Source organism: Hyaena hyaena, unplaced genomic scaffold (genome assembly GCF_003009895.1).
Source record: "Hyaena hyaena isolate Hyena2069 unplaced genomic scaffold, ASM300989v1 scaffold_1027, whole genome shotgun sequence".
NCBI classification, from domain to species: Eukaryota; Metazoa; Chordata; class Mammalia; order Carnivora; family Hyaenidae; genus Hyaena; species Hyaena hyaena.
In genome coordinates, this window is record NW_024081658.1 from 221,669 (window position 1) to 248,579 (window position 26,911).

The 26,911-nt window shown below is 41.7% G+C and overlaps 1 protein-coding gene across 1 annotated transcript in view; it reads left to right on the forward strand.

Moving 5' to 3' along the window:
• Positions 1-26,911, forward strand: part of MRAP2 (melanocortin 2 receptor accessory protein 2) — a 50,750-nt gene extending 23,839 nt beyond the window's left edge. Inside the window, exons 3-4 of the mRNA XM_039221823.1 lie at positions 9,232-9,331; positions 25,331-26,911. Coding sequence (XP_039077754.1) covers positions 9,232-9,331; positions 25,331-25,724 — 494 coding nt within the window. The 3' untranslated portion in view covers positions 25,725-26,911. The remainder of the gene's footprint in view (positions 1-9,231; positions 9,332-25,330) is intronic.

A 26,911-nucleotide genomic window follows, 5' to 3' on the forward strand; every position in this document is an offset into this window, starting at 1 on the left:
TTTCTACTCTGTTTCTTTTTTTTTTTTTTAATTTTTTTTGATGTTTGTTTATTTTTTAGGGAGACTGACAGACAGACTGTGAGCAGAGGAGGGCCAGAGAGAGAGGGAGACACAGAATCCGAAGCAGGCTCCAGGCTCTGAGCTGTCAGCATAGAGCCTGATGTCGGGCTAGAACTCACAAATCATGAGATCATGACCTGAGCAAAGTCAGATCCTTAACCAACTGAGCCACCCAGACACCCCACGATTTCCTTCTTTTTAAAGGCCAACTAATATTTTAGTGTGTGTGTGTGTGCCTGCCCATGCACGTGCATCTATGTAAGAGGACACCTAGGTTGTTTCTATACTTTGGCTATTGTGAATAATGCTGCAGTGAACATGGGGGTATAGATATCTCTTCAAGATAATGGTTTCATTTCCTTTGATATATATCCGGAAGTGGATCACAGGTAGTTTTCTTTTTAATTTTTTGAGGAAACTCCATATTATTTATCATAGTGGCCGTACCAGTTTACATTTCCACCGAGAGTGTACAAGTGTTTCCTTTTCTCTACATCCTCCCCAGCATTTGTTATCTCTTGTCTTTTTGATAATAAACATCCAAACAGGGATAAGGTGTTATCTTGTGGTTTTGATTTGGATTTCCTTGATGATTAGTGATGGTGAGCACCTTTTCCATGTGCCTATTGGCCATTTGGATGTCTTTGGAAAATATATATTCGGGTCCTTTGCCCACTTTTTAATTGGGATGCTTTTTGGCATTGAATTGTATGGGTTCCTTATATATTTTAGATATTAACCCCTTATCAGATATTTGGTTCGCAAATATTTTCTCCCATTCCATACATTGCCTTTTCCTTTTGTTGGTGCTCTCCTTTGCTGTGCAGAAGATTTTTAGTTTGATGTAGTCACATTTATTTATTTTTACCTTTGTTGTCTTTGCTTTTGGTATCAAATCCAAAAAGCCATTGCCCAGGTCAATGTCACAGAGCTTGCCCCCAGGGTTCATCACCATTATTTTGAACTCTCTATCAGGTAAATCACTTATTTCCATTTCATTAAGATCTATTCTTGTTCTTTAGTTTGGAACAAATTCTTCTGTCTTCATTTTCCTTGACTCTCTGGGCTGCTTTCAGTGCATTAGATAAAACAGCTACCTCTCCCAGTTTTGATTGGTCTTGTGTGGGAGATCAACTAAGCTCCTGGTTGCCTCTCAAACTTTCATGATTGTCAAAGCAAACTTCTTTGTTCTTAGTGGCCCCCAGTAGTTGAGAGCATGTCAAGACTTGCCTGTGTCCTCAAGAGAAAAATTGTGGTTGGTGCCTACATGTAGACTGATTAGAAGGCAGACCCTTAGGCAGCAGCTGGGAATATATGCAATTAAGCCCCTCCCAGAGAGAAACTGGGAGAATGAAGTTTTGTAACAGGGGTGCTGGGGTGTAAGAGCACCTGGCTCTGGGGGTCCTGAACAGACCAGGTCTGGCCACTTGCGCTGACAAACTCCAAAGGTAGAAAAATGAATGGTAGTGAAACAAGAAAGCAGTTATATCAATGAGGCCATCATCAGGAAGATAGCTGACGAGCATCTCAAAGATTGTCTCCAAAGTGCCAAAAATACTTCCAGGTTTATAGGAGAAAAATGTGGCACAAATGAAGACAATAAAGTTCAGGTTATCATTGGTTTGGAGTCAATCATGGGCAGAGTCTTGCTGGCTCAGGGAAGTCCTTATTGCAGGATGGGGTAGTTCCGGTTTCCATCAGCGGATGCTTTGCCCCGGGATCTTTTGCCTGAACTAAGAGAAAAGCTGGAAAGAAACGTTTAATCAATTAGAAAGTTGGAAGTCAAAATGGACGTCGCGGAAGTCCTCTTTCAGTTTTTGCCTGTTTGCTCTCTTCTAGGCTGAGTGTGTAGCTGTGTAAGTGCTCCTGTGCTTGTTAAGAACTGCTTCTTTGTTCATTACAGTCCTGTAGGACTGCTGAGTGTAAGCGCCATTGGTATCAGAGCCAGGAGATTGGGGACCTGTGCCCCAGGCTGTAGCCACAAAAGCTAGGGTGTCAGACTTGTATGCAAGCTCTTTCCAGGGAGATACTGGTGGCTTGGTTGTATTACTGGAGCAGGCTGGGGGGAGAAGGCAGGGAAGGTGTTTGCCAGTTGGCAGTTGCCTTTTGGCAAACACCTTCCCTGCCCTCTGGGGAAGACTGCAGGCGGCCACTAGATACGTGCTAAATTAGAAGTCTGGCCCGGAAGCAGCATCTTTTAAAGTATGCAGATAAACCCCTTTCAGAGGAAGAATGGGAAATGGGCATTTTTGCCTACTTCCTCTGCACTGAGCCTCGGGGGAGATGGCTGTGGTGAAGGCTTGCACACCCACGAATTATGCTTCTTTGTTTGCAATCTTCTGTGAGTTCTCATGGACGCCAGCCCTGTTGACTGTCAGAGCTAGACATTTTAGGGGCCCATTTCTGCAGCGTGAATCTTAAAAGTGGGGCTCTAGATATGTTGTCCAAACTCTTCCCTTCTTAGGAAGAAGCTAGCAGTTGAGGGTTTCCTTCCACTTGTATGTAGCAGTGCTGGGGGTAGGAGGTATGGCAAGACTGGGTCTCAGCCTTTCCTACCCTTTTTCGTGTGTGTGTTTTCCTCATTTGCCAGATGTGTAGGAGTGACTTAGTTTCTAGATACCTTTCAGAGAGAATGCTTCCATATGTAGCTGATATTCAGTGTGTTGGTGGAAGGAGGGGGCTCAGGAGCCTCCTAAGTCTCCATCCTAGTCAGCTCCTCCTCCCACCTCACCTAGCCTGTGTCCCCACTTCCCTGCTGCAGAAAGGAGTGCAAGAGCCCTGGCTTCACCTGTGAGTCTGGGGCCTGGAAGCCATTGGTGGCTGGTGGCTGGGGCCAGACTTCCCACAGGGCAATTAGGGGCAGTGATGCATGGTTGCCACGTTCTGCTATCCACCAGTAGGGCTGCAAAGAACTTTAGGGTGACTCATTTACTAAATCAAGGGTTTTCTATATTTGTTCCTTAAAAAGTCGTTAACTAAACCGTATATTCTTTATCCCTGAAGTGAATGGTAATAATTAAATGCTTTCATGCCTTCCTTTTTTTTTTTTCTGATGCTTACTCAGTATTTCTTTGTGGAAAATTCAAAAAGTGCATAAAATCCACTAGATTATGCTGGTATCGATTATCTGGAGGAAGGCTGTGGCTGTCAGGGTCTGAAATCATCCTCCTGCATGTACTTTAATTCTTTAATCTATTATATTTCTGGGATAATCTTTAGGTAAGGATACTTGCTTGTTAAGAATTTTAGTGGAAATCAAAACGATGGGACAAATTGCTATAAATCTCCCTACAATATGTGCTTTTATAGCCTGGTGACACAAATTTTTTTTTTCTGTCAGTTTTCTCCTATCTCTTTTCTTTAGTTTAAAGGACCAAGGAAACAGGCCTGCTGCTATTTTTTTTTTTTTTTTTGGTTGGTACATTTCTAGAGACAATTGAAAATCTTTTCAGAAGGTATTACATTGTAAAAATGATTATAGCTGGCAAGAATTCTTGCACAAGGTAGGCAGAAGTATGACACATTACATACTCTACCTGCTATATATTAATATGGAGTGCTTTTGTTAGTTTTAACATTCACATCAGGAAAGAAAAAAAAAAAAAACAAAATACCTGGGTGAGTTCTTACTGTTCTGATGGGAGGGATCCGGTCAAAGTAGAGGTCTTTAGCTTCAGGAACCTGACAATATATAAGACGCATAGAGAAGAATAAGAGACAAACAAAAAACACAGACATACAGGAAAATAGAAAAGATTAAGCCACCTATTGTACTGAGTATTTATACTCTCTTCCATTTTAAAATACTGTGATTCTGACCTTCAATGTGTCTCCTTGTAGCAAAATTCAAAGCCAGTTAAGTGCAGTTTCAGAAAAATAGAAGCCAGATCTTTCAAGGGGAAGCATTTATTGAGGATATGAAGGACTGTAACAGTTATCTTCATTTGCTTTACCTCTAATGGATCATACTTGGCAATAGTAGCTCCATCTTTAGTTAGACTAGGTTCTTCTACTGAAATAAAGATTCCTACCTTCTAAGGGTCTTTCATCTAAGAGACAATCTCTGATGGTTATTGTGAATTCTCCTTTTACCCTCAATTTTGCATTTGGTGTTAAACCTTATAATGTATCAGAAGTGGACATATATCTGACATATATTCAGTACCAGCAGAATGGACATTCATTCACTCACTCTTTCAGCAAATATTTATTGAGTGCTGGTTATATGCAGCACTGTTTTAAGCATTAGGATACAACAGTAGACAGAAAAGACAAAAATACCTCATAGTATAGATTTTGCTGTCTAATGAGAGAGACAGATAATAAATAAGTGAAATAAACAAACCATGCCAGATGGTGATAGAAAAAAAATAAATTAGAGAATGGAGATGTCGAGTATGGAGGTGAAACTTTACATGGAACAGCCATGGAAGGCCTTATTGAGAAGGAAAAGTTTGAGAAAAGACTTGAAGGGAGTGAGAAGTTGAATTATAAGATATCTGGGGAAGAGCGTTCCAGAAAATTCTCCATAAAAAGAATGAAATGGAACATGCAAGGAACAATAAGGAGACCAGCATGGTGCCAGGGGAGTGAGTAAGAGGCAGAGCAGCAAGAGAAGTCAGGGAATAGAGAAGAGGAAAGAGATAATAGAGTCTTTGGTGTCATGCTAAGGACTTGGGCTTTTTCTGAGTGTTATTTGGAGAAGAGGAGTAGAATCTGTCTGAGGTTTTAATAAGACCACTCCGAAGCTGAGGAAGGAAGAGGATGAGACTGGAAGCAGAACACCAGTCATGGGGACTATTGCAGTGGTCCAGGCAGCTGACAATGGAGGCTTGGCCATGGTGGGGACAGTGGAGTGGTGAGAGGTACATAAATCATAGATATTTCTTAAAGATAGACCTGATAGGATTTGTCAATGGCTTGGTCACAGAGCATAATCAAAAGAAGAGCCAAGGTTGGTATGAAGATTTGTGATCTAATTGGCAGGATGAATTGCTGTTAACTGAGATGGAGAAGACATGGGAGAAGCAGGGACATGAGGAGCTTAGCTTTGCACTTGTTAAATGGAGACCTGTCAGACATCCAGTAGGAGATGTGGGAGAGGTGCTGTGAAGGTATGAATTAGAGAGTCATAGCATATAAAGGATGCTCAAAGTTAAGAGGCTGGATGAATGAGCATAGATAGAAAAGTGAAGAGGTTTAAGGAATGAGCCCTGCAGCATGCTAACATTTAAAAGTTGGAGGTGTTGGGAGGAAAATAGCAAAGGAGTCTAAATGGAATGTACAGAAGGTAGGAAGAAAACAGGGCAACTGTGTTTCCTGGAAGCCAAATTAAGAAAGAGCTTCAAGGGGGGCACCAGCGTGGCTCAGTTTGTTAAGCGTCCAACTCTTGATTTCAGCTCAGGTCATGATCTTACGGTTCATGGGATCAAGCCCTACATTGGGCTCTGTGCTGATGTGCAGAGCTGGCTTGGGATTCTGTCTCCCTTGCTCTCTGCCACTCCCCAACTTGCCCTCTATCTCTCTCTCACAATAAAATTAAAAAAAAAAAAGGAAAGAACTTCAAGGAGGAGACAGTGGTCTGCATAAAATGCTGCTACTAGGTCAAGTAAATTGAGGGCTGTGACTTAACTATTGGATTTACAATGTGGAAGTTATTGGCAATGATTTTAAAGCAGTCTTAATGGAGTAGGTTGGGAGGGAAAGGCTGATGGAATTGATTCAAGAAAAAAAAATGAGAGGAAAGGAACTGGAAATCATATGTTCAGACAAATAGCTCATGAACGTTGCTATAAAGGGAAGGAGAGAAACAGGACATTTAGGAAGGCCCTGGATAGACAAGACAAGGTGTGCTTAGAGAAGCAAAAGCAAAGCCTATGAGTCAATGGGCTCCTAGGACCCATCTAAACAGGACTATTTAAGCTGCTGTGTTGAGCAAAAACTGAAAGAGCATCCTCTTATTCTGAGCCATCAGTGGAAGCCATGTTCCATGCATTGTTTTCAATATCTATTTGCAGATAATGCCAGCCACGCACATGGATGAGTTAGCAAGAAACCAGGTCATCAAGATGAGAAGCAGAGCTAGAGCTTCTGAATGCTTAGGCTATGACTTGTCATTTGGAGCAGATCACCACTGTTGGCTCCTTGCCAGAAATTCCCATCACAAAATTGACCCTAATGCATTAGGAGCCAGAAGCGGTGTGAGGACCGCTGGCTCTCATATCCTGAACCCTCTCTTTCAAATTAAGTATTAGTCCTTGTTTTTCATTCAACCACGAGTTGGAAAGGTCACAGTTTATTCTTAGGAGGTGGAGAGGAGGGGATTGGGATGGGGTAGCTGTTCTAGTCCTACTCTAGAGTAGAAAAGATAATCATGGAGAAAAATGATCACACCAGTGAAAAACATGTCATCATCAGCCTTCAGATCTGTTTCATTTCATTCATTACTGGTCAGGTTGAGGGGAAGTTATTTTATTATGACACATTCCATTTAGAATTCCCCTTGGCAATTTGCTCTACCCTTTTACTGTAATGATCTCTAAATAGTTCAGTTTCTAGACAGGACAAAACTGCTGGGCTCTGTTGGAAACACCTTTGGAAGGCTTCTCTTGGCTCCCTTCACCTACTGGCTGCATTGGAGTTTTACTCTATATAAACTTTTATTTGAATCCTTCTTAGGAAAGGGTGATTTGGAGAGGGCTAGGGGCTCTGTTTTCCCTGCCATGCCCATGAAACTTGGCATATAAATAAAACTGCAAGAGAGCTTGGATATTCCTAGTATGATATGGGGATCTCTGATGTTCACTGTAAGGGGCTCAGGGTAAGAAAGTACCCTTGGGTCAAGTCATGTGACAGAGGATGAGGTAGAGGAAAATTAATGGGAATAATTAGAGGAAGCAAAATTCCATTTGAAGGGTAATGTGAGTAAACAGAGCCACTTAAAGCATATCGTGATAGGAAATGTAGATGCCATGTTATCAAGGAAGTGTTTGGAAAGGCTGTTGGATAACTAGGATTCTCAAGTTCCAGTCACAGCCCTGCTCCTCCCTAGTCTGCTCCCTCATGACTTCAAGGAATGGCAGTGACCTTCTCATGCCCCACATCATTGCTGCGTTTTGATCAGTTCACAGGGGCACTAGAGGGGCAGAGAGAAGGAACTACGCTGGGTTAAAGGCACTCCTCCTCCACCTCTGTACACCCTGGGCTAGAGAAGAGAAGTACTGATGGGGATCCAGCCATTATCCTAATGAGAACAGCTTCCAATGTGAATCAGCATGACTAGGTTAAACTCTCAGCTGAGAACTTCAGCATAACTCTGGTGTGTCCTTTTAGAACTTGCCTTTGCTATGCAGGCAGGCGATGAAGTACAGCATGCTGGGCTGTTGTTGCCTGCACGGTGGTGCTTCAGAGGCTGTGCCCCACAGTTGACATGTTATGGTTGTATGTTGGTTGCTCTTGTGTATATGTATTTTTTGGTATTTGTCCTTTTGTCTTTTTTAGATTTCATTTCCGCTATATTATAAGGCAAAGTCTACAGTTTCTATTTCTTTGGCACTCTTAAGTCAAGGAAAGATATATTAGTTTTGTATCTAGAGTGCTGAATAAACATTGTTGAATAGAAGTTAACCTCTCAGCAAAACTATATGTAGAATGAAATATGAATTATTCAGACTAAATTGCTAATCTGATTTCTTCACTGTAGAGAAAGGGTTATAAACACATAACTTAATTAGAATGATGTTTTGCATTTAAACACATTTAATGTATAAGCGCCAATCATTTATTTAAAAAATTTTTAATGTTTATTTTTGAGAGAGAGAGAGAGAGACAGAGTGCAAGCAGGGAAGAAGCAGAGAGAGAGGGAGACACAGAATCCAAAGCAGGCTCCAGTCTCCAAGCTGTCAAAACCCAACACAGGGCTCAAACTCATGGACTGTGAGATCATGACCTGAGCTGAAGTCAGATGTTTAACTGACTGAGCCACTCAGGCACCCCCCTCAATCATTTATTTCTAATCTCACATAAGTAAATTTATTATAATAGATCAGAAAATATAAAATAATTCAACTCTGGTGCTTCCTCCAGATTTGAGACCCTATCAGGTATATGTCAGTTTGTACAGACAATCCAGTTTCATCCGTCTCCCAAAGATACTGATGACTATTTCCCAAGATAGGTTCAAGGAAGGGCCCACATAGAGAAGCACAAATGCCACGGGGTTCAAAGAGGGAGAAACACATCAGTTAGGGAAGTTAGTCCAGGCTTTGTGAAGGGGATGGTGCAAGGAATGGGCTTTGAAGGATGGTTATACTTTCATTAGCTCTATGTTGGGGAAAGTTGTTCCAGCCAGGTGAGGGTAAGAGCCCATGAAAAGGTGTGTGTCTTAGGAAGTCATGGCTAAGAGTTAAGGTAAATACTGGGACATGATGTTCCCTAATCTAACTGGAAACATGGGGTTTAAGTAGGTGTAAATGGAAAAATTGATGATTTTAACAATAATAGCTGGTAAATACAGGGTACCTTTTTCTCAGATGCCAGACATCATATAAAGTGCTTTACATATGGAATCTCTTTTAATTTGGAAAAGGTCAGGTCCATTTTTGCTGAAGAGTTTTTTCTACAAGGGCAATATTATCAGAGCTGTCATAAAGTAGATTCTTACAGAGATGAGGCAGAAGGAAAGGTAGAAGACAGGAAAAGCCTTTGGGAGGTGGTTCACATGTTCCCCTCAAGAAGTAATAAGGACTTGAGTTGTTCCAGCATGGATGTAAGTGAAAATACAAAATGGGTTGGGTTGTATCAGAATTCATTTCAAATTACATATTGCAGTCTCTGCTAAAAAAGCAATATTTTCTAACTCAGGACACTTTAGTGGAATCTTAAGGACCTAGATGGTTTACCTTCTTTCCTGGATTCCTTCATTAAGATAGGGAAACCAAGAGTCAATAAAGCCAAAGTCTCTTAGTGTTATCTGAGACAGAAACCCAGAGGCATGTGGACTCTTCCCTTCATTCTCTGTACCTTATCTGTCCCCAGTTGACTAATGGGTCAAATTGTCTTAGGAGATTGTTGACTTCTTCTCTTATTTCATCTACTGAAAAACTCAGTTTCCTTGAATGTTCAAGTTTTAAGCTGCTGTGAAATACTAATTCCAGTATTAACTGTTTACAGATTCCATTGTGATTGGATTTTGGGTTGGTCTTGCTGTCTTCGTGATTTTCATGTTTTTTGTGCTGACTTTGCTGACCAAGACAGGAGCTCCACACCAAGAGTAAGTTTGAGCCATTCTTAAATGTGACTAAGCCCCAGAGGGAACTCACTAAACAGACATGATATCGGGGCTGGGGTGAAAAAAGGGGGCTGGTTATGGATATGCTGCCTGGACCCATTTGCCTTTGGGTGGGACCTGACTTCCTCCTCACATTTTGCCTCTTGCCTCTGGGGTTTTCAGGTGGACCCTTGTGAACCTAGGTTTTGTGGTTCTTTCTTAAAGTCTTAAAGCTGCTTCCAGGCCTGATTTTTATTTTGAGGTATTTATTAACTAGGGCGTATTTTCTCCTTACTCCCCAAAGAATTTAGATGACTCACCAGACCAAAAACAGTGAGAAAGAAAAAAAAAGAAAGGAAAATAACAAAATCAGCTGAAACCCAGTTTTAAAAATCATGTCAAGGAGCATAGAAATAGTTATATCTGGGTACTTAAATGAATTCATTATTGACAATAAAGACAGTTCAACACTGAGCTCCCTTGAAACTAGGATAAAAAGAAAAACACTGAGGATTATGTAATTCTCATGGCAGGATAAAGAACATTTGGGTTGGGCTTTGGATTTATGGAGGAAATTATGACACAGTGTCTAAAGAACATTGAGTAAAATGAGAAGGTACTTGCTCAGTTATGGATTGCAAAAAAACTCAAATGTTCTAGAGGATTTTTATTATCCCAACTCTTCAAACAAAGGGAGAAATAACATGTTGAATACCTTTTTAGTCAGTCCCAGCTAGCAGAAATAGCACACTCAAATTAGGTAATTAGAAGTGCTTTTGGTGAAGGGACAATCCACAGGCTGTGACCAGTTGGCAGGATAACCCTACAGGACAGTACTGGGCCTCTGGGCTAGCAACACTGAGGAACGGTTTTCACCCTAGATCTGAAGGGGATCCAGGAGTCCTGTGGCCAACAGGAGCTATGACTTTGAGTTGAGGGACACAGCTAGCCCATGTGACCTCTCAGGGAGGGAGCCTCAAAATAAATCCTGAGACTATTTTCCTCCCCCTTCCCACCTCTCACCATTGTTCTCCACTGACTGATCACAGTGGCACAACCAGCAGCTGGTCTCCATCAGAGGTCAGCTTTCTAGGGCACAGAGCACAAGAGCACGGGGAATGATGAAGAGCTACCTGGGAGGGTAACTGGAAGAGATTTAGCAGCAATCTGAACATTTCACATTTGGTAGCTCACTTCATCCTCAGAGCCTGGCAACAGGATTCTCATTTATATTTCATCACGCACTCTCCAGAGTCTGTTGTTCAGTCTTCAGCTTGCACTTGCACTATAACAAATGCCTGGGTACAGGGATCAGTTCTGCCCTTCACTCAGTTATTTTCAGACATTAAGGTGTAGAAAAAAAATTAAACACTTTTTAAATGAAAGGCAAATACCATTTTATTGAAGCATATGGAGACAGTATGGCTGAGAATCTCTTTAACAGCTATTAAAAAGCCACTAAAAAGACATGGACCTTTGGGGTGCTAGGGTGGCTCTGTTGGTTAAGAGTCTGATTCTTCTGATCCATAGTCAGATGCGTGATCCATTGCGCCACTGGCCCTGCTGACTTAAGAGTCTGATTCTTGATCTCAGCTTGGCTCTTGATCTCAGGGTCGTGAGTTGAGGCTCCATGTTGGGCTCTGTGTTGGGCATGAAGCCTACTCAAAAATTTTAAATAAAAAAGACCTGGGTCTTTCCTTTCTTCCATGTCCTCATAAAAATCTGTACATGCCTTTGCTTCTATTGTATTGGTCCAGGGAATTTGAAGATATGGTGCGGGTTGCAACAGTAGTAAGAAAAGCTGAGGATTAACTCAGATTAGGGAACATCTCATAGAGTGGTCAGGGAATAATAACACTATTATCTTCCTTTTCTTCAGAGGGACATATAGATTTCTGAAGGACTATTGGGATGTTATTGTTTGATATAGGATGCAGGTGATCATTATGGTTGAGAACACCCTAGCCCCAAATAAAACGTGACTTCATGTAATGATTCATTTTATGTGTCAAGGCCATGACACCCAGATATTTGGTCAAATATTATTCTAAACGTTCTGTGTGTGCGTGTGTGTGCGTGTGCGTGTGTGTGTGTGTGTGTGTGTGTGATGAGATGGCATTTTATCTCATTTATTTTTTAATGAGATAACATTTAAGTCCATAAACTCTGAGCAAAGCAGAATATCCTCCATAACGTGAGTGGCTTCATCCAATCATTTGAAGGCCTTCCTTGAAACAGAATGACTGCCCTCAAGCAAAAGAAATTCTGGCAGAAGGCTGCCTACAGACTCAAACTGTAACTTCCTTGGGGTTCCAGCCTGCCAGCCTACCCTGCAGATTTTAGACTTGCTGACCTCCATAGTCATGTGAACCAATTCCTTAAAATAAATCGCTCGCTCTCTCTCAGTAGTTGGATCGGCAGACAGACAGACAGAATACATCTCTCTCTCTCTCTCTCAGTAGTTAGCCATGCGTGCGCTCGCACGTGCACGCGCACACACACACACACACACACACACACACACACTCATACACACGAGCATGTGCCTGTTGTTTCTCTTTCTCTGGAGTCCTGGCTGATACATTTCCTTACTATGTCGTAATGAGCCTGGGTTGCTGAGACTTGCATTTCCAACCTTTCAGTTGGCAGTTCAGTCCTATTGCTACGTGGTTTTTCTTTTGATGGTGGTTCTGAATAATCTCAATCAAAGAACAAGGTCAATGTAACTCTGTGCTTTTAATGAGGTTGAGGAGAAAGTCTAACCTTATTTTGCTTTAATAAAATCATGGATCAGCCCTCAGGGCCACCTTTTAAATGCTTTTTGAGTCTGAGGTAGTATAAGATCTGGCCTTTGGTTGCAGTATATCATAATGGAAGACTGAAAGAAACAGACATGAGGCAAAATCCCTGAATGGATCAGTTAAAAAGGCTTCTAGATCTCAGTAATTTTGACTTTTATTTGGCAGAAATTTTCTCTAAAGGAGACATTATTTTTCCCACTCAGTCAACTTTAATATAAAACAACCAAGTTAAGCTTGCCTGTGTGATAATTAAGCATGGAGGAAAGAATGATAAATCATTGAGAATAATAAGAGCTTTTTTTTTTTTTGTTAATGTTTACCATATGCTAGGTCGACTAATCACTTTATATGTATAATCTCACCAAGTCCTCATAGGAAGATGAAGTAAATCCTGTAGGTGTTCCAGCTTTACAGATGAGAGAAATGAATCACTTGTCTGAGGTCTCAAATGTAAAAACAACTATTGGTCCAGGCCTCAAACTGAAGCCTTTTGGACTCCAAAGCTCCTGTTACTAACCACTATATTAAATGATCTCAGATCTGTAATTTTTAATCTCTTACTTCCATTGGACCAAAGATTCTAGCAATCGGATTCATTTTCTTCTAGCATATACCAGCCCATGCATGGGCTCTAGAGTCGAACAGTTCTAAATTTACTTACTGAGACTTTGGTCTGGATTCTTAACCTCTCTTTGCTTGAGATTCCTCATTTGTACAAATAAAATAGTATCTGTCTCTTAGCATATATTGTAAAGATTAAATGAGCTAATGCCTATGGAATTGCTGGATTCACAGTAGGACTCCGTGAAGGTCAGTCCATCCTTGGGGTGTTGGTAGGGGTCCTGCTGAGAGCTGGGGATCTAAGTGAACAGTAGGAGGCAGAAGAAAAAGAAACCTCTCCTCCCATGGGACACCCAGGCCCTAAGCATTCACATTTTATTTACGCTTGCCAATCTTCCACCCCAGCCTCACTTTGGGTGTGTCTTTCAGTCAAACATTGAGATGATTTTAGAAAGGAGGCTAAGAAGAGAATCTTGGCACTGGGTTTGAAGGACTGACATGTCTGAATTCTGACTGCTTTATATACCAGGCTCTCTGGATAATTGGTCACAAAGAATACTTTCTCAAGTAAGTATCAGGCAGGATCCTTTTGGAATATGACTCTCTCACTGTGGTTAAGATACCTGATCTTATCCAAAGGATACAAAAATGCTGATTCAAAGGGACACATGCACCCCAATATTTATAGCAGCACTATCAATAATATCCAAATTATGAAAAGAGCTCAGATGTCCATCAACTGACAAATGGATAGAGAAAATAAAGAGGTGCCTGGGTGGCTCAGCTGTTTGGCCCTCTGAGTTCAGCTTAGGTCATGATCTCAGTTTGTGAGTTCGAGTTCGGGCTCTGTGCTGACAGCTTGGAGCCTGGAGCCTGCTTCAGATTCTGTGTCTCCCTCTTTCTCTGCCCCTCTTCCACTCACACTCTGTCTCTCTCTGTCTCAAAAATAAACATTTTGAAGAAAAAGAAAAGAAAATATATATACAATGGAATATTACTCAGCAATAAAAAACAATGACGTCTTGCCATTTGCAACAACATGGATGGAACTAGAGTGTATTACACTAAGTGAAATAAGTCTGTCAGATAAAGACAAATACCATATGATTTGACTCATATGTGAAATTTAAGAAATGAAACAGATTAACATAGAGGAAGGGAAGGAACAATAAAATAAGATAAAGACAGAGAGGGAGGCAAACCATAAGAGATTGTTAAATACAGAGAAAAAACTGAGGGCTGCTGGGGGGGAAGGTGGGTGAGGTGGAGGGGTTAAATGGCTGATGGGCCTTAAGGAGAGGACTTACTGGGATGAGCACTGGGTGTTATATGTGAGTGTTGAATAACTAAATTCTACTCCTGAACCCAGTACTACACTATATGTTAACTGACTTGAATATAAATAAAAACAACAATAAGAACAACAAGAGCAAGAAGAACAACTACAGCAACAAAGATACCTGATCAAGTCTGCAAGCTCGTAATGGACTTGTGCTGAGTCTACTGCTTAATGCTGTTTTTCTCCATGGAAGTATTTCAGGGCAGGATCTCATGATTGCTGACACATGGAAAGAGTACGTGCCTCTCTGAAAGTAGTGAGACACAGGGATGGCAGATACCACAGTCCGCGCCTCTACTCCTTGTGCCATGCCCACAGCAGACATCACTCATCAACGGCGCTATCTACCTGCATAGCCAAGACTTGGCCTCAGAATTGTTTTCAGACACCCTTTTAGGTGTCACCCTTTTAGCCATCAGGAATCAATCAGAATTTAGCCAAGAGAGGAAATATATTTGCCATCCCGGGCTGGACCTTCGTTTAACAATGTCGGATGGTAGGAGCTGAGATCCATTCACTGCACTGAGCCAATGACATCACAATAAAATGGGCAAGTTTTTTCCCCTGAGGATTTCAAATTGGGATCATATTAGCCTAAGAACTTCAATTCTGGAGTCACTGACTTCTCAATGGCTTTGTGAAGAGAGGGATTGTGTAATAAGCAGATGAGGTTATGAGACAGTAGCAAACAACTCCTCAAATCTTAGTATGACACAACACAGGTTTATTTCTTACTCAAGCTACATGTTTGCCATGGGTGGCCAGAGGCTTCTCCTCTTGTGTCAGCACTGCCTCCAGCACTCAGGCTTCTGGTTTATTGAAAGGGGAAGAGCACCTGTGGAGATCTCAAACCTGCCCTTCTGTTCTTCAGCCAGGAAGTGGCACACATCCCTTCCTCTCACAGTGATAGGCCAGAGCTAGCCACACCCCCTGACTTCCCAGGCTGAGAAGGGTAATCTGTGTGCCCAGAAGAAGAGAACCAGATACTGGTGAACACTAGTAAAGTATCCTGCAGAGAAGAAAGACTATTATAAAGCTGACATCACCTTTCTTGAAAGCTTTTAGGCCCAAGAAACAGCTTTAATGGGGATTATTTTCCTCCTGGAATATCTGTGTTTGGGGGGGAAAAAACCTCTTACCTGGATCCTTCATGGACAATGAAGATAAAACATCCATTTCCCCTTGCTTTCTCAGCTAAGGAGCCATTTACTCTGTGCGCTGTCTTGTTAAAGCATTATAGCCCCATTATCGTAAATCTACCAGAGAGAGAGTAACAGGAAAGGCTTGGATCACATTTTTATGTTGAATGCTTTGAACTTCCCCCCAAAACTATCAAACTCCAGATATCATATGCCTCAAATACCCTCCTTTTGTAACCTTGGCTAAGTGCACCTTGTCCGAGTGGGGATGTACTTCTTTTAGGTGTGAGTGCAGAATTGCTCATGACCTTATAAAAATGGAAATTACATTTTACTTTGAGTTGCAATTTACCTGAATATGGCACTCACTAAAGGATAGGTATAGTGCACCTAAAAGCTACTAGCAAGAAATGTCAGGGCTTAAGGTTTCTGATAATGACCAAGGCCACAGGAACTAGCTGGCAAAATGCGGACATAGTGAGTGGTTCCTGAGGCGGCGCTGACATTTCGAGAGGTCTGCCACTATTGACAGGTAGAAAATATGACTATTTTATGTATCAGATTCAATTTATACCCCTTTTTGCAGGAGTCACTTTTAATTTCCCATCAGTGAAGTAGTGTTTACTGAGTGCACAGCCATGGCTTGCCCAGGACTGTGCTAATGTAGTAAACTCTTTCTTGCCCCAGAGAGACTGACATCTTCCTGGTAAGTGAGAACTAGCAACTAAAGCAACCAAAAGGCACTGCCACACACAGACAGAAAGGTTGGGTTGGTACCTCTAGGCCTTGTCACATGACATAAAGCTTTTAGCAAAGGCTGTGGCTCCATAAATATTAGTGGTTATTATTTTCTCAGTAGTTGTAGTCACAGAGATTTTCCTCTTAGTAGGTCTTTGCTTAGCCTAGCACATCGCTAAAAGTCCACTGGAAATGACTTCTAGAAGTACAGGAGCCCACAGGCTGCACTGCCCACCACTTTCCATGAGTAGGGAAAACCTGAAGACAATCATGAGCATACTAAAGACTCAGCACACCAGCAGGCACCTCCTTTGCAAAACATTGTGATTAATCTGAAAAATCCCTGGAGGAATAACCCAGAGAATTACAGATGTTTTCCTTCTCCAAATGGAGGTGGGAGGGGTCTGTCCTCCTGACCGTTTGTCTTTTGGGTCACAGAGGAAGGATTCCAAAGGTCTACTTCTGTGGTTCCAGGGCTTGGGACCACCGGCAGATACAGCTGTTCAGTACGCTCCCAGAGAGCCTAATGACTTCAAGACCCTTTGGGAGATGTAAGGATGAACATACTAAAGCACCACAGTGCATAGGAAAAAAAAAAAAAAGGCTGTGCACAAATAGCTCTGACATGAGGCAGGAAGGGATCCATCTTGTAAGAGAAAGTCAGTGAAATACAGCAGGAGCACAGAGAAGGGACGGAGTCTTTCTCATTGGAAGATCAGACAGCCTCCTTAGAGGCAGTAACATTTGCGTTGGACAGTGAAGATGGTATTTGACTTTGAAAGATAGAGAAGGCTGGAAGGGCCCATCAGGAAGAAGGAACAGTACAAGCCCAAGAGAGAGACAGTCCTGAGTGCATTTGGTGCCATGTGACTGGGCCAGCAAGGGGACTGGTGGGAGAGGACACCAGAAAGACCAAGTGATGTAAGGGGGGGAGGTCTGAGCTATCATGCAGAGAGTCTGGGGAGTCAGTGAAGGTTTGTGAGCAGGGGACTGTCATGGGAGTAATGACAATCAGTGCCAGTGCAGAGGACTGCAAGTTAGGGGCTGTCTGCTCAGGTACAAAATATTCCACAGGTACAGAGAAGATGTGACACAACCCATGGTAAGAAGAAGAAAAAATCAGGAATAAGAACAGTCTGATTAATCTTTTTGTTCTGGCTGGTGGACTTCAGTAATGTTGCAATAAATAGATTAAGTCCTAACTGTGTTTCTTCAATTTATAAATTTTTTTAATGTTTATTTATTTTTGAGACAGAGAGAGACAGAGCACAAGTCAGGGAGGGGCAGAAAGAGAGGGAGACACGGAATCTGAAGCAGGCTCCAGCCTCCAAGCTGTCAACACAGAGGCAGACACGGGGCTCAAACTTACGAACTGCGAGATCATGACCTGAGTCCAAGTCAGATGCCTAACTGACTGAACCACCTAGGTGCTCCCCTACAATTATATTTCTTATAATAAGATGAAAATGAGGAATACAAGTTTTTTTTTAAGTTTATTTATTTATTTTGAGAGAGAGAGAATCCCAAGTAGATGCTGCATTGACTGCACAGGACTCAAACTCACAAACTGTTAGGTGATGACCTGAGCTGAAACCAAGAGTCAGACACTTACCGGACTGAGCCACTCTGGCACCCCAGAATACAAATTCTTAAATAAATGAAATAAATGATTTCAAGCTTCAATTTCCTATCAAAATAAACTGTTGTAATTTTTAAAAAGTTAGGATGACACAGGAGACCTTCTCTTGATCACAGTAGCTAGATCATCAATTTCGTGATGACAAGATCTAGAACTGGTAGGAGTATAACAAAAACAACTTAAGATGCTAAAGTTATTGATGATTCTAAATTTTCTGACAAACTGTCTTAGTTTGTTCAGTATGCTATAGCAGAGTATCATAGACCAGAAAGCTTATAAATAACAGAAATATATTTCTTACAGTTTTTGGAGGCTGAGAAGTTCAAGATCAAGGTGCTAGCAGATTCGGTATCTGGTTCATAGATGGCAGACTTTTCGCTGTGTCCTCCTATGGAGGAGGGAGCAAGGGATCTTCATGGGGCCTCTTTCATAAGGGCATATTCCCATTCATTAAGGTTAAGTATCCTTTTCCAAAGACCCCACCTCCTAATACCATCACATGATGGAGTAGATTTCAACATATCAATTTTGGAGGGACACAGACATTCAACCTATAGCACAGATATTCTTCAGTATTCTCTCCTTTCCTCATCATAACTTATAACATGGCATTAATTGCTAGTCCAGCCAACATCTCAAAGCTTCTGATTCTTTCAGTGTTTCAGTTTTTGAAGGTTCTGGCTTCTGGCTTTAACTATAATTTTAATCAAGGTAGAATTTAAGATGTTTGGCCCTTGTAGTTTTTAATTTTCCCAAGTGTAACCAAAGCTGTAGAAGACCAAGTTGGCTTTAAACTCCTTTGCTGATCTAATAGGTGCCATTGAGCATTGTTTTTCCCTCTGCCAGCTAGATTTGAGAGGATGAGAAAGCTGAAGGCTGCTGTCTTCTCTTTGTCATGGGAGCATAATGACCCACAAAGCAGTACCCAGGCTGTCTACAGGCTGGAAAGACATCCTTAACAATACAGCACGTGCTTCTTTCCTAAAGACTAAATTAAGACAACATCCAAGGGCACTTGGGTGGCTCAGTTGGTTGAGCGTCCAACTTTTGATTTCAGCTCAGGTCATGATCCCAGGGATCATGAGATCGAGCCCCAGCTTGGGCTCCCTGCTGAACATGGAGCCTGCTTGAGATCCTCACCCTCTCTTCTTCTGGGCCTCTTCCCCACTTGCTTGCTTGCACTCTCTCTCTAACATAAATAAATTTTTAAAAAGACAACATCCAGCTGCAAACTTCCCATGCGTAATTAGTGAGAATCCTTTGATATTCACTGCATTAAATAAACAAAAGTATTTTTGGGTGTGACTCATGAGGGCTACACTGTTTTAGAAATGGGTAACCACTGAGGGGCAGTATTTTCACTGGCTTTCCTTAAAGCCATTCTTAAGAATAAGTGGCAGGAAATCTTCCCCATGGAACGTGAGCCTTGCAGCCTCTAAGGCTGGCCAGTTGTAGAAAGTACAAGATGCCCTTTTAGTAACTCTATGGTATGAGTTCTGAGGACCTATGTGAAAGGCCATGGAAGATTATGGAACAGAGCTTGAGGATGTGGGGATCATTGTAGGGGGCAGAGGTAAGGTGTTTCCTTGCACCAAAAGTAGGTACAGGGCAGATCTGAATGAGACTAGTTTGCTGGACCTCCTGTATCACTCACTCTAAAGTCCACACTCAGGATCTCTCTATTAATAGGCCATCTCTTATTTTTTAAAATTTTCTTTTAATGTTTTTTTTTGTTTGTTTGTTTTTGTTTTGTTTTGTTTTGTTTTTTTGAGAGAGACAGTGAGTGAGCAGGGAAAGGGCAGAAAGAGAGAGAGAGACAGACAGACAGAATCTGAAGCAGGCTTCAGGCTACAAGCTGTCAGCACAGAGCCTGACACAGGTTTGAACTCACAAACCATGGGATCGTGACCTGAGCTGAAGTCAGACACTTAACCGACTGAGCCACCCAGGTGCCCCGATAGGCCTTCCCTTATTAAGGCTCTTCTCCTTTCGCTTGTTGACCATATCTGGGTATGCTGCTCTTGAATTAATTTCTGACCTTGTAGAAACTGTAGAGGAGGCTGCCTGCCAAGGCAAGGGTTGATTTAGTTTCAAGATCTCTTCATCATTCATTCATTTAAGAGAAATTTATTGAGCAGCTATTATTATGTCTAGTACTGTGCTAAGTATTGGGACATAGGCAAGAAACACAATGCCTGCCCTCAAGAGATCATAATCTTAATGAAGGTGCCAGATAAGAAAAGAGGGTAATACAGAGTGAGAAGACAGATGGAGAGAAGCACCCAGTCCTCCAGGAGAACATTCTAACTCAGACTGGAGGAGTCAGGGAAGACTTCTAGCAGGAGGTGACACCAGACATAATTAATGAAGGGCCAAGAGATGATAGACGGCGGGTTCCTGTTCCCGTAATGGCACCCACTTCCTCACTAAGCTTAATCATTTCTAGCTTTTGACTGAAAGTGAGAGACTTGTAACTTCCTTTCACCTAAACACTTAGGGCCATTGTAGGGTTATTAATTGGCATAACTTCAATATTGCTATGTCTCAGGAAATAGGGAGGCCCAAGGAAAGGAAGAGAGATGGGGAATGGCTGGTCAGTGGAGCAGTCAGAACACACACAGCGTTTATTGTTTGCCGTCCTATGAGGGTACAGTTCGTGATGCCCCCCAAACAATTCGGAGATAAACATTATAGATCACTAGGCACAGATCACCACACCAAATATAATAATAATGAAAACATTTGAACTATTGTGAGAATTACTGAAATGTGATAGAGACGCAAAGTGAACAAATGCTGTTGGAAAAATGGCACTGACGGGCTTACCAGATATAATGTCGCCACAAACCTTCAATTTGTTAAAAAATGCAGTATCTGTGAATTTGCAAATAAAGCAAAGGACAATAAAATAAAGTATGCCTGTATTCTACTTGTTTCATGCTATTGTGAATGGATTTTTTTCTTATTGTCTATTACTATGTCTAAGGTCAATTGAAAGGAAAGTCTCTTAAACAAGAGTGCTGAATCAACTGGATAAACATAAGAAAGGAACTTTGACTCCTATTTCAAAATGGTTCATAGACCCACAGTTAAAGCTCCTAGAACAACACTGTCCAAGAGCAGTTTTGTGATCATTGAACTGGTCTCTGTGATGTTCATTTAGGCAAAACTATTCTCTGTCATGTTCATTTAGGCAACCCCTGGCCACATGTAGCTATTGAGCACTTGAAATGTGGGTAATAGAACAGAGATACTGGATTTTTAATTTTACATAATTTAAATTTACATAGCCACCTGTGGCTAATGGCTATTATGTTGGACAGCACAGTTTTAGAAGAAAGCGTGGGAGACTATTTTCATGAATTTAAGACAGGCAATTATTTCTTAGAGATGATATGAAAACCCTAATGTAAAATTTTAAAAGCTGATAACTTGAACTTACCTGAAATTTAAAGCTTCTGCTCATCAAAAGACATCTTTTTTTAAAAAATATTTATTTATATATTTAATTTGAGAGAGAGATTGAGTGCATGGGATGGGCAGAGAGAGGGAGAGAGAGAATTCCAATCAGGCTCTGTGGTGTCAGCACAGAGCTTGATGTAGGGCTCGATTTCACAAAATATGAGATTATGACCTGAGCTGAAACAAGAGTTGGGCACTTTACTGACTGAGCCACCCCTCAAAAGACATCCTAAGAAAAAGGAAATGTAAGTCACAGTTCAAGAGAAAATGTTTACAATGCATTTGACAAAGGGCTTGTATTCAAAATGTATTATAAAACTATCACGGATCAATAGCAAAAATAATCCAAGTTTTAAAATGTGCAAAAGACTCATACAGAAACGCCACAAAAGAAGATAAACCAATAGCCAATAAGCACATGCAAAGATGTTCAACATGACTAGACATCAGAGAAATGCCCATTAAAATCGCAACAAGATGCCATTTCCCTCCCACCAGCATGACTAACATTGAAAAGACTGACAATGCCACATGTTGACAAGGATGGGGAGTAACTGGAACTCTGATACTTTGTGATGAGGGTGTAAAATGGCACAACTACTTTGGAAAATTGCAGTTTCTTATCATGTTAAGCACACGTCTACTCTGTGACCCAGGAATTCTCCTCTTAGGTATTTACTCAAGAGCAATAAAAACGTGTGTCTATAAAGAGACTAATAAGAGTGTTCATAGCAGCTGTACTCACAACAGTGCCAAGCTGTTGACAAGTCAGATGTCTTTTTTTTTTTTTTAAGTTTATTTCTTTACTCTGGGAGAGACAGAGACAGCATGAGTTGGGGGAGGGGCAGAGAGTGAGGGGGAGAAAGAATATGAAGCAGGTTCCACACCATCAGCACTGAGCCCCGTGCTGAGCCGCTAACCTCGAGGTCATGACCTGAGCCAAAACCAGGAGTTGGACGCTTAATGGACTGAGCCACGTGGGTGCCCCAAGCCAGATGTCTTTTTAAAAAAATTTTAATGTTTTATTTATTTCTGAAGGAGAGAGAGAGACAGCGTGAGCAGGAAAGGGTCAGAGGAGAGTGAGACACAGAATCTGAAGCAGGCTTCAGGCTCTGAGCTAGCCATCAGCACAGAGCCTGGCTCAGGGCTCGAATCCACAAACCATGAGATAATGACCTGAGCCGAGGTCAGATGCTTAACTGACTGAGCCTCCCAGGCGTCCCTGGTATCTTTTAACAGGAGAATGAATAAACAAATTGTGGCAAACTTATATGATGAAATATTACTAAGCGAGAAGGACAAATTGTTGTTAAATGTAACAACGTGGAAGATTCTCAAAACAAAACAAAACAAAACAAAAAGCAAAAAAACATTATGCTAAGCTAAAGAATCCAGGCACAAAAGGTTATATATTGTGTAAATTTGTATGAATTTTAAAAACAGGCTTAACTAATCTGTGGTGATAAAAATCGAAACACTTTACCTATAGATGGTGGAAACTGACTAGAAATTCACTAAGAGGCAAAGCTTATCCAGAGAAATCAAGGCAGTGCTACCTAAAGTGTGTAGAAATTGAATGGAAGGAAACTTTATAGGAGAAAGGAAACATTCTATATCTTGCTCAGCGTGACGGTTTTATGGGTGTTTACATTAATAAAAACACACAGGATTTTGCTTTTATGATCTATGCATTCCAGTATGCAGAGTTTACCCTATAATGGAATAATTGGAATTGAAGCAAGCTGTGATTACATTTTTTCACATATACGTTCTTTAATTTACCAAAGAAAGAAGAATAAAGGGATGATCTATTGAGTATTTAACATTTACCAAATTCTGAGAGTACAAAGGTGAACTTTTGCCTTATTCCCAGGGAGGGAGGATCAGACAAATTGCACTGTTAATCACACCAAGAGATCATCAGGGAAAGGTCAGAAGAGCTGGGTGGGGCAGGGAAGGCATCTCCAGGGCATAACTGTCCACTGCGGGCTCTGCCCTGCAGAAAGACAAAATGCTTTTGGTCTCCTCTTGGTTCAGCAAGGGTGATTTTTTTTAAATTATTTATTTATTTTTAAATTGACATCCAAGTTAGCATAGAGTGCAACAATGATTTCAGGAGTAGATTCCTTAATGCCCCTACCCATTTAGCCCATCCCCCTCCCACAACCCCTCCAGCAACCCTGTTTCTTCTCCATATTTAAGAGTCTCTTATATTTTTGTCCCCCTCCCTGTTTTTATATTATTTTTGCTTGCCTTCCCTATGTTCATCTGTTTTGTATCTTAGAGTCCTCGTAGGAGTGAAGTCATAGGATATTTGTCTTTTTCTGACTAATTTCTCAGCAAGGATGATTAATGGAGCCTCAATAATCCTGAGAAAACGTCACCTATGTTACGGAAGAGCTGCTGTACAGCTGGGTTTCAGGGTTTGCTTTCCCACTCAGTGGCTGCCCCCAGCAGGCAGAGAAGCCTCAGCTGCTGCTTAGCGCTGGGTTTGGAAAATGACATGAGGCCCAGCATCTTAATCATGTGTTTTCCAAACGTGTTAAGTCCCTCCTTCCTGGGTGACATTTTATCTTATTCGGTCACAGGTTGCCGGTGCACTCATTCCTATCCTCAAACATCTTTTAAACCTGGGTGAAGTGACAATTAGGGGAAGAAAACCACTTATTGAAAGATAAGACCTCTTAAATGTGCATTAAGGCAGAAGTTGTCAGTCGCTTTAAAGTGATTTTTCTCTGTATTCGGAATATGTGACTTAGTGAGCGTAGTACTCTTGTGTAAATCATTGACCTTCACATCACATTTGCTCAGTTGGCTATGAGATTTGTTCACCTGATTTTTTTTATTAAAGAGGAAAACTCAGGCTTCTGAGAAGAAGGCCTTGTCTGATGTCACCCAGGTAATCAGGGTTGGAGATCTGCTATAAAGTCCCTCAGCTGCTGGATTGCAAACTTCTAGGATAATTGACCTCTGAAATCCAGGTGATTCTTGTAATTTAGAAGTTAGTCTAAATAATCAGATTTTCCAGACTGTAAATTGCATCCAGGAACCCCTGGTTGGCTCAGTTGGTTGAGCATCTGGCTTAATTTCAGCTCAGGTCATGATCTCACAGTTCATGAGTTTGAGCCCTGCCTTAGCCTTCTGCTGACAGTGTGGAGCCTGCTTGGGATTCTCCCTCTCTTCCTCTCTTGCTGCTCTTCCCTTACTTGTGCTCTCTCTCTCTCTCTCTCTCAAAATAAATAAAACTAAACTTAAAAAATTGCATCCATGCCCTGTGCCCAATGAGAACTTGGTCATAAGTACTTTATCCTGAATGATGGGAGGGAAAGAAGAGATTTAGAACTAAAATCACTGAGATCATACATTTGTTAAACAGACTCCAGAACTTAATTTTTGTCAGGTTTTGAAAAAAAAGAAAGAAAGAAAGAAAGAAAGAAAGAAAATGTCTAGATTTGAAAATGTGTTCAGTCATGATTCGTGACCTTAAAGAATTGCTACCTGTGAGCTACCTGTGTATAGACCTGGAAAGGATGGTGATTAAAATAGAAGGGTGTCAGGTTATTCAGTGCTCTGTGGGATTAATTGATAGTTATTTTATTCATTCGTTCACCGATATACTACTATTGAGTTGCTAATTGGTTCCACATTAAATAAAACAAGGAATTAGGAACCTGGGTTTTATTCTCACTGCCATTACTAACTAGTTTTGTGACTCAAGGGGGCAATCTGATGGCTTTTTACCTTAGCTCGTGCATTTGTGAAATGGATATCATAATTTCTGCCCTAAGTGACTGCACTGGTCAGTTTTGAGAATCGAGTGAGATACATGGACATGAGTGCACTTTGACAAATATGAAACTTACCCTGTAAGATAGCGCTGTTGTTCAGGCTGATCTGATGTAGGTCAGAGGTCCTAAACTTGCCTGTTAGTGGTGATCCCTGGGGAGTCTATGAAAATACAGATTACTGGCCCCTACCTCCAGAGATTCTGAAGGTCTTGACCCAGGATTCTGCATTTTAAGAAGCACTTCAAGTAATTCTGATGCAGGTGATCCAGGAGTCCCAGAGAAGCATGGCTGCTTGATCCAGAATATTGGGGGATTCCTCAGCAAGGTGTCTTTTCGGGAGGGTCCAGTTGTCTCAGGTTTATTTACATGTTCAGAAGTGATGCCTCTCAGTTCTGGTATGTGTCTGTTCTATACAGAGACATGTACTTGAGGCCCAGTGGAAACACATTGGCCTGCCCAGCATGCTGAAAGCCACGATTTCTGCATGTGAACAAGCTGGTGTGTAAGCAGTCTTTTATTTTCCTTCTCTCTACAGCAATGCAGAGTCTTCAGAGAAGAGATTCAGAATGAATAGCTTTGTGTCAGACTTCGGAAGACCGCTGGAGCCAGATAAGGTGTTTTCTCGGCAAGGCAATGAGGAATCCAGGTCTCTCTTTCAGTGCTACATCAACGAAGTGGAGCACTTGGATAGGGCTAAAGCTTGTCTGCAGACCACAGCCCTTGACAGCAGTGTTCAACTGCAAGAAGCCATTAGAAGCAACGGGCAGCCAGAGGAGGAGCTGAACAGGCTCATGAAGTTTGATATCCCCAACTTCGTGAACACAGACCAGAGCTCCTCCTTTGGGGAGGATGATCTTTTGATTGCAGAGCCACCTATTGTTCTAGAAAATAAGCCAGTTTCCCAGACCTCACACAAAGACCTGGATTGAGAAATATACTCTGTTAAGTGTCTTCCTGAAGATGTTGGCTCTGTCTTTGTAAAGCAAGAAACCTCCGCTGACCAAAGGTGTTTATGTGTGTTGGGGGCGGGGGGGGGGGGAAGGCAGGGAGATGAGAGATAGAAAGAAAGACACAGAGAAGAGAGCCCCTCAGAAAAGAGCTGAAGAAGCTGAGTTTCTATGCCTTTAAATGCAGTTCAGGTTTTTTGGAGAATAAAGTATTTATTCTCATGGTCTCATTTTCATTGTTGTTGAAAAGTTTGGCTGCACAATTAGTGTCAGTTTTCTTAAATGGGGGTTAGCATACTGCATTCTAGCCTAGCCCTGTCACTGCCATGCTCTACTTTTAGCAAGTTGCTTTTCCTCTCTGGGCCGCCACATTGTTCACTGTAACGTGAGGAGTCTGAAGTAGATGGCTCATCCCAACTCTAATATTTTGTGAATTTGTGACTTTGCATCCAGAAGAAGCTGGAATGTACATAAAGCAGCACAAACCAGGGCACTGCCTCCTATCTCTTGTAGGATGCCCCATGTCTGTACCTTCCACTCAACCCTTAACTGAGGCCAGCTTTTGTCAGAAGTCCAAGCATCTGTGAGGAGGTCAGAAGACACACCTCACAGTCACCAAGGCCAACAGTTCTGTTGATTATACTGAAATAGCTCTTCTGAGAACCTCCAGCCACCCATGCTAAAACCTAGGGCCAGCCCTGCCCTCCTCTCCCAGAATAAGTACCAATTCATGGGACATCGCATGGCACTCTTGTTTCCAGAAATGTAGAGAAGGTTGTCAGCTCCGTGAGAGGAGATACCTTTTGTGTCTCTGTGTTGGCGTGTGTCTGGTCACACTTCTGTGTCACTGGCTACCGAACAAGAAAGTACTCGCCATGCTGTTTACTTGGCAGATGTGTAGGTGATGGTCACGTGACTAGTGTATGGACTTTGAGATGAGATGGTGAATGGGTTATAAATCCCCCAGCAGCAGATATGCAGGGTGGCCTGGTGCAACACAGAGTCAATTTCATGAAGGAATCTGGTCTGCACACTGGTATTGGAACACCTTGGCTTTGTGCCCACGGTTGCATGCATGGCCAGCTGCTAATCTCTGGGTGGCATTTTCATTATGAATATGTTTATCACCTGTTTTGCTTAAGCTAAAAATAAATACACTTGCACAGGAA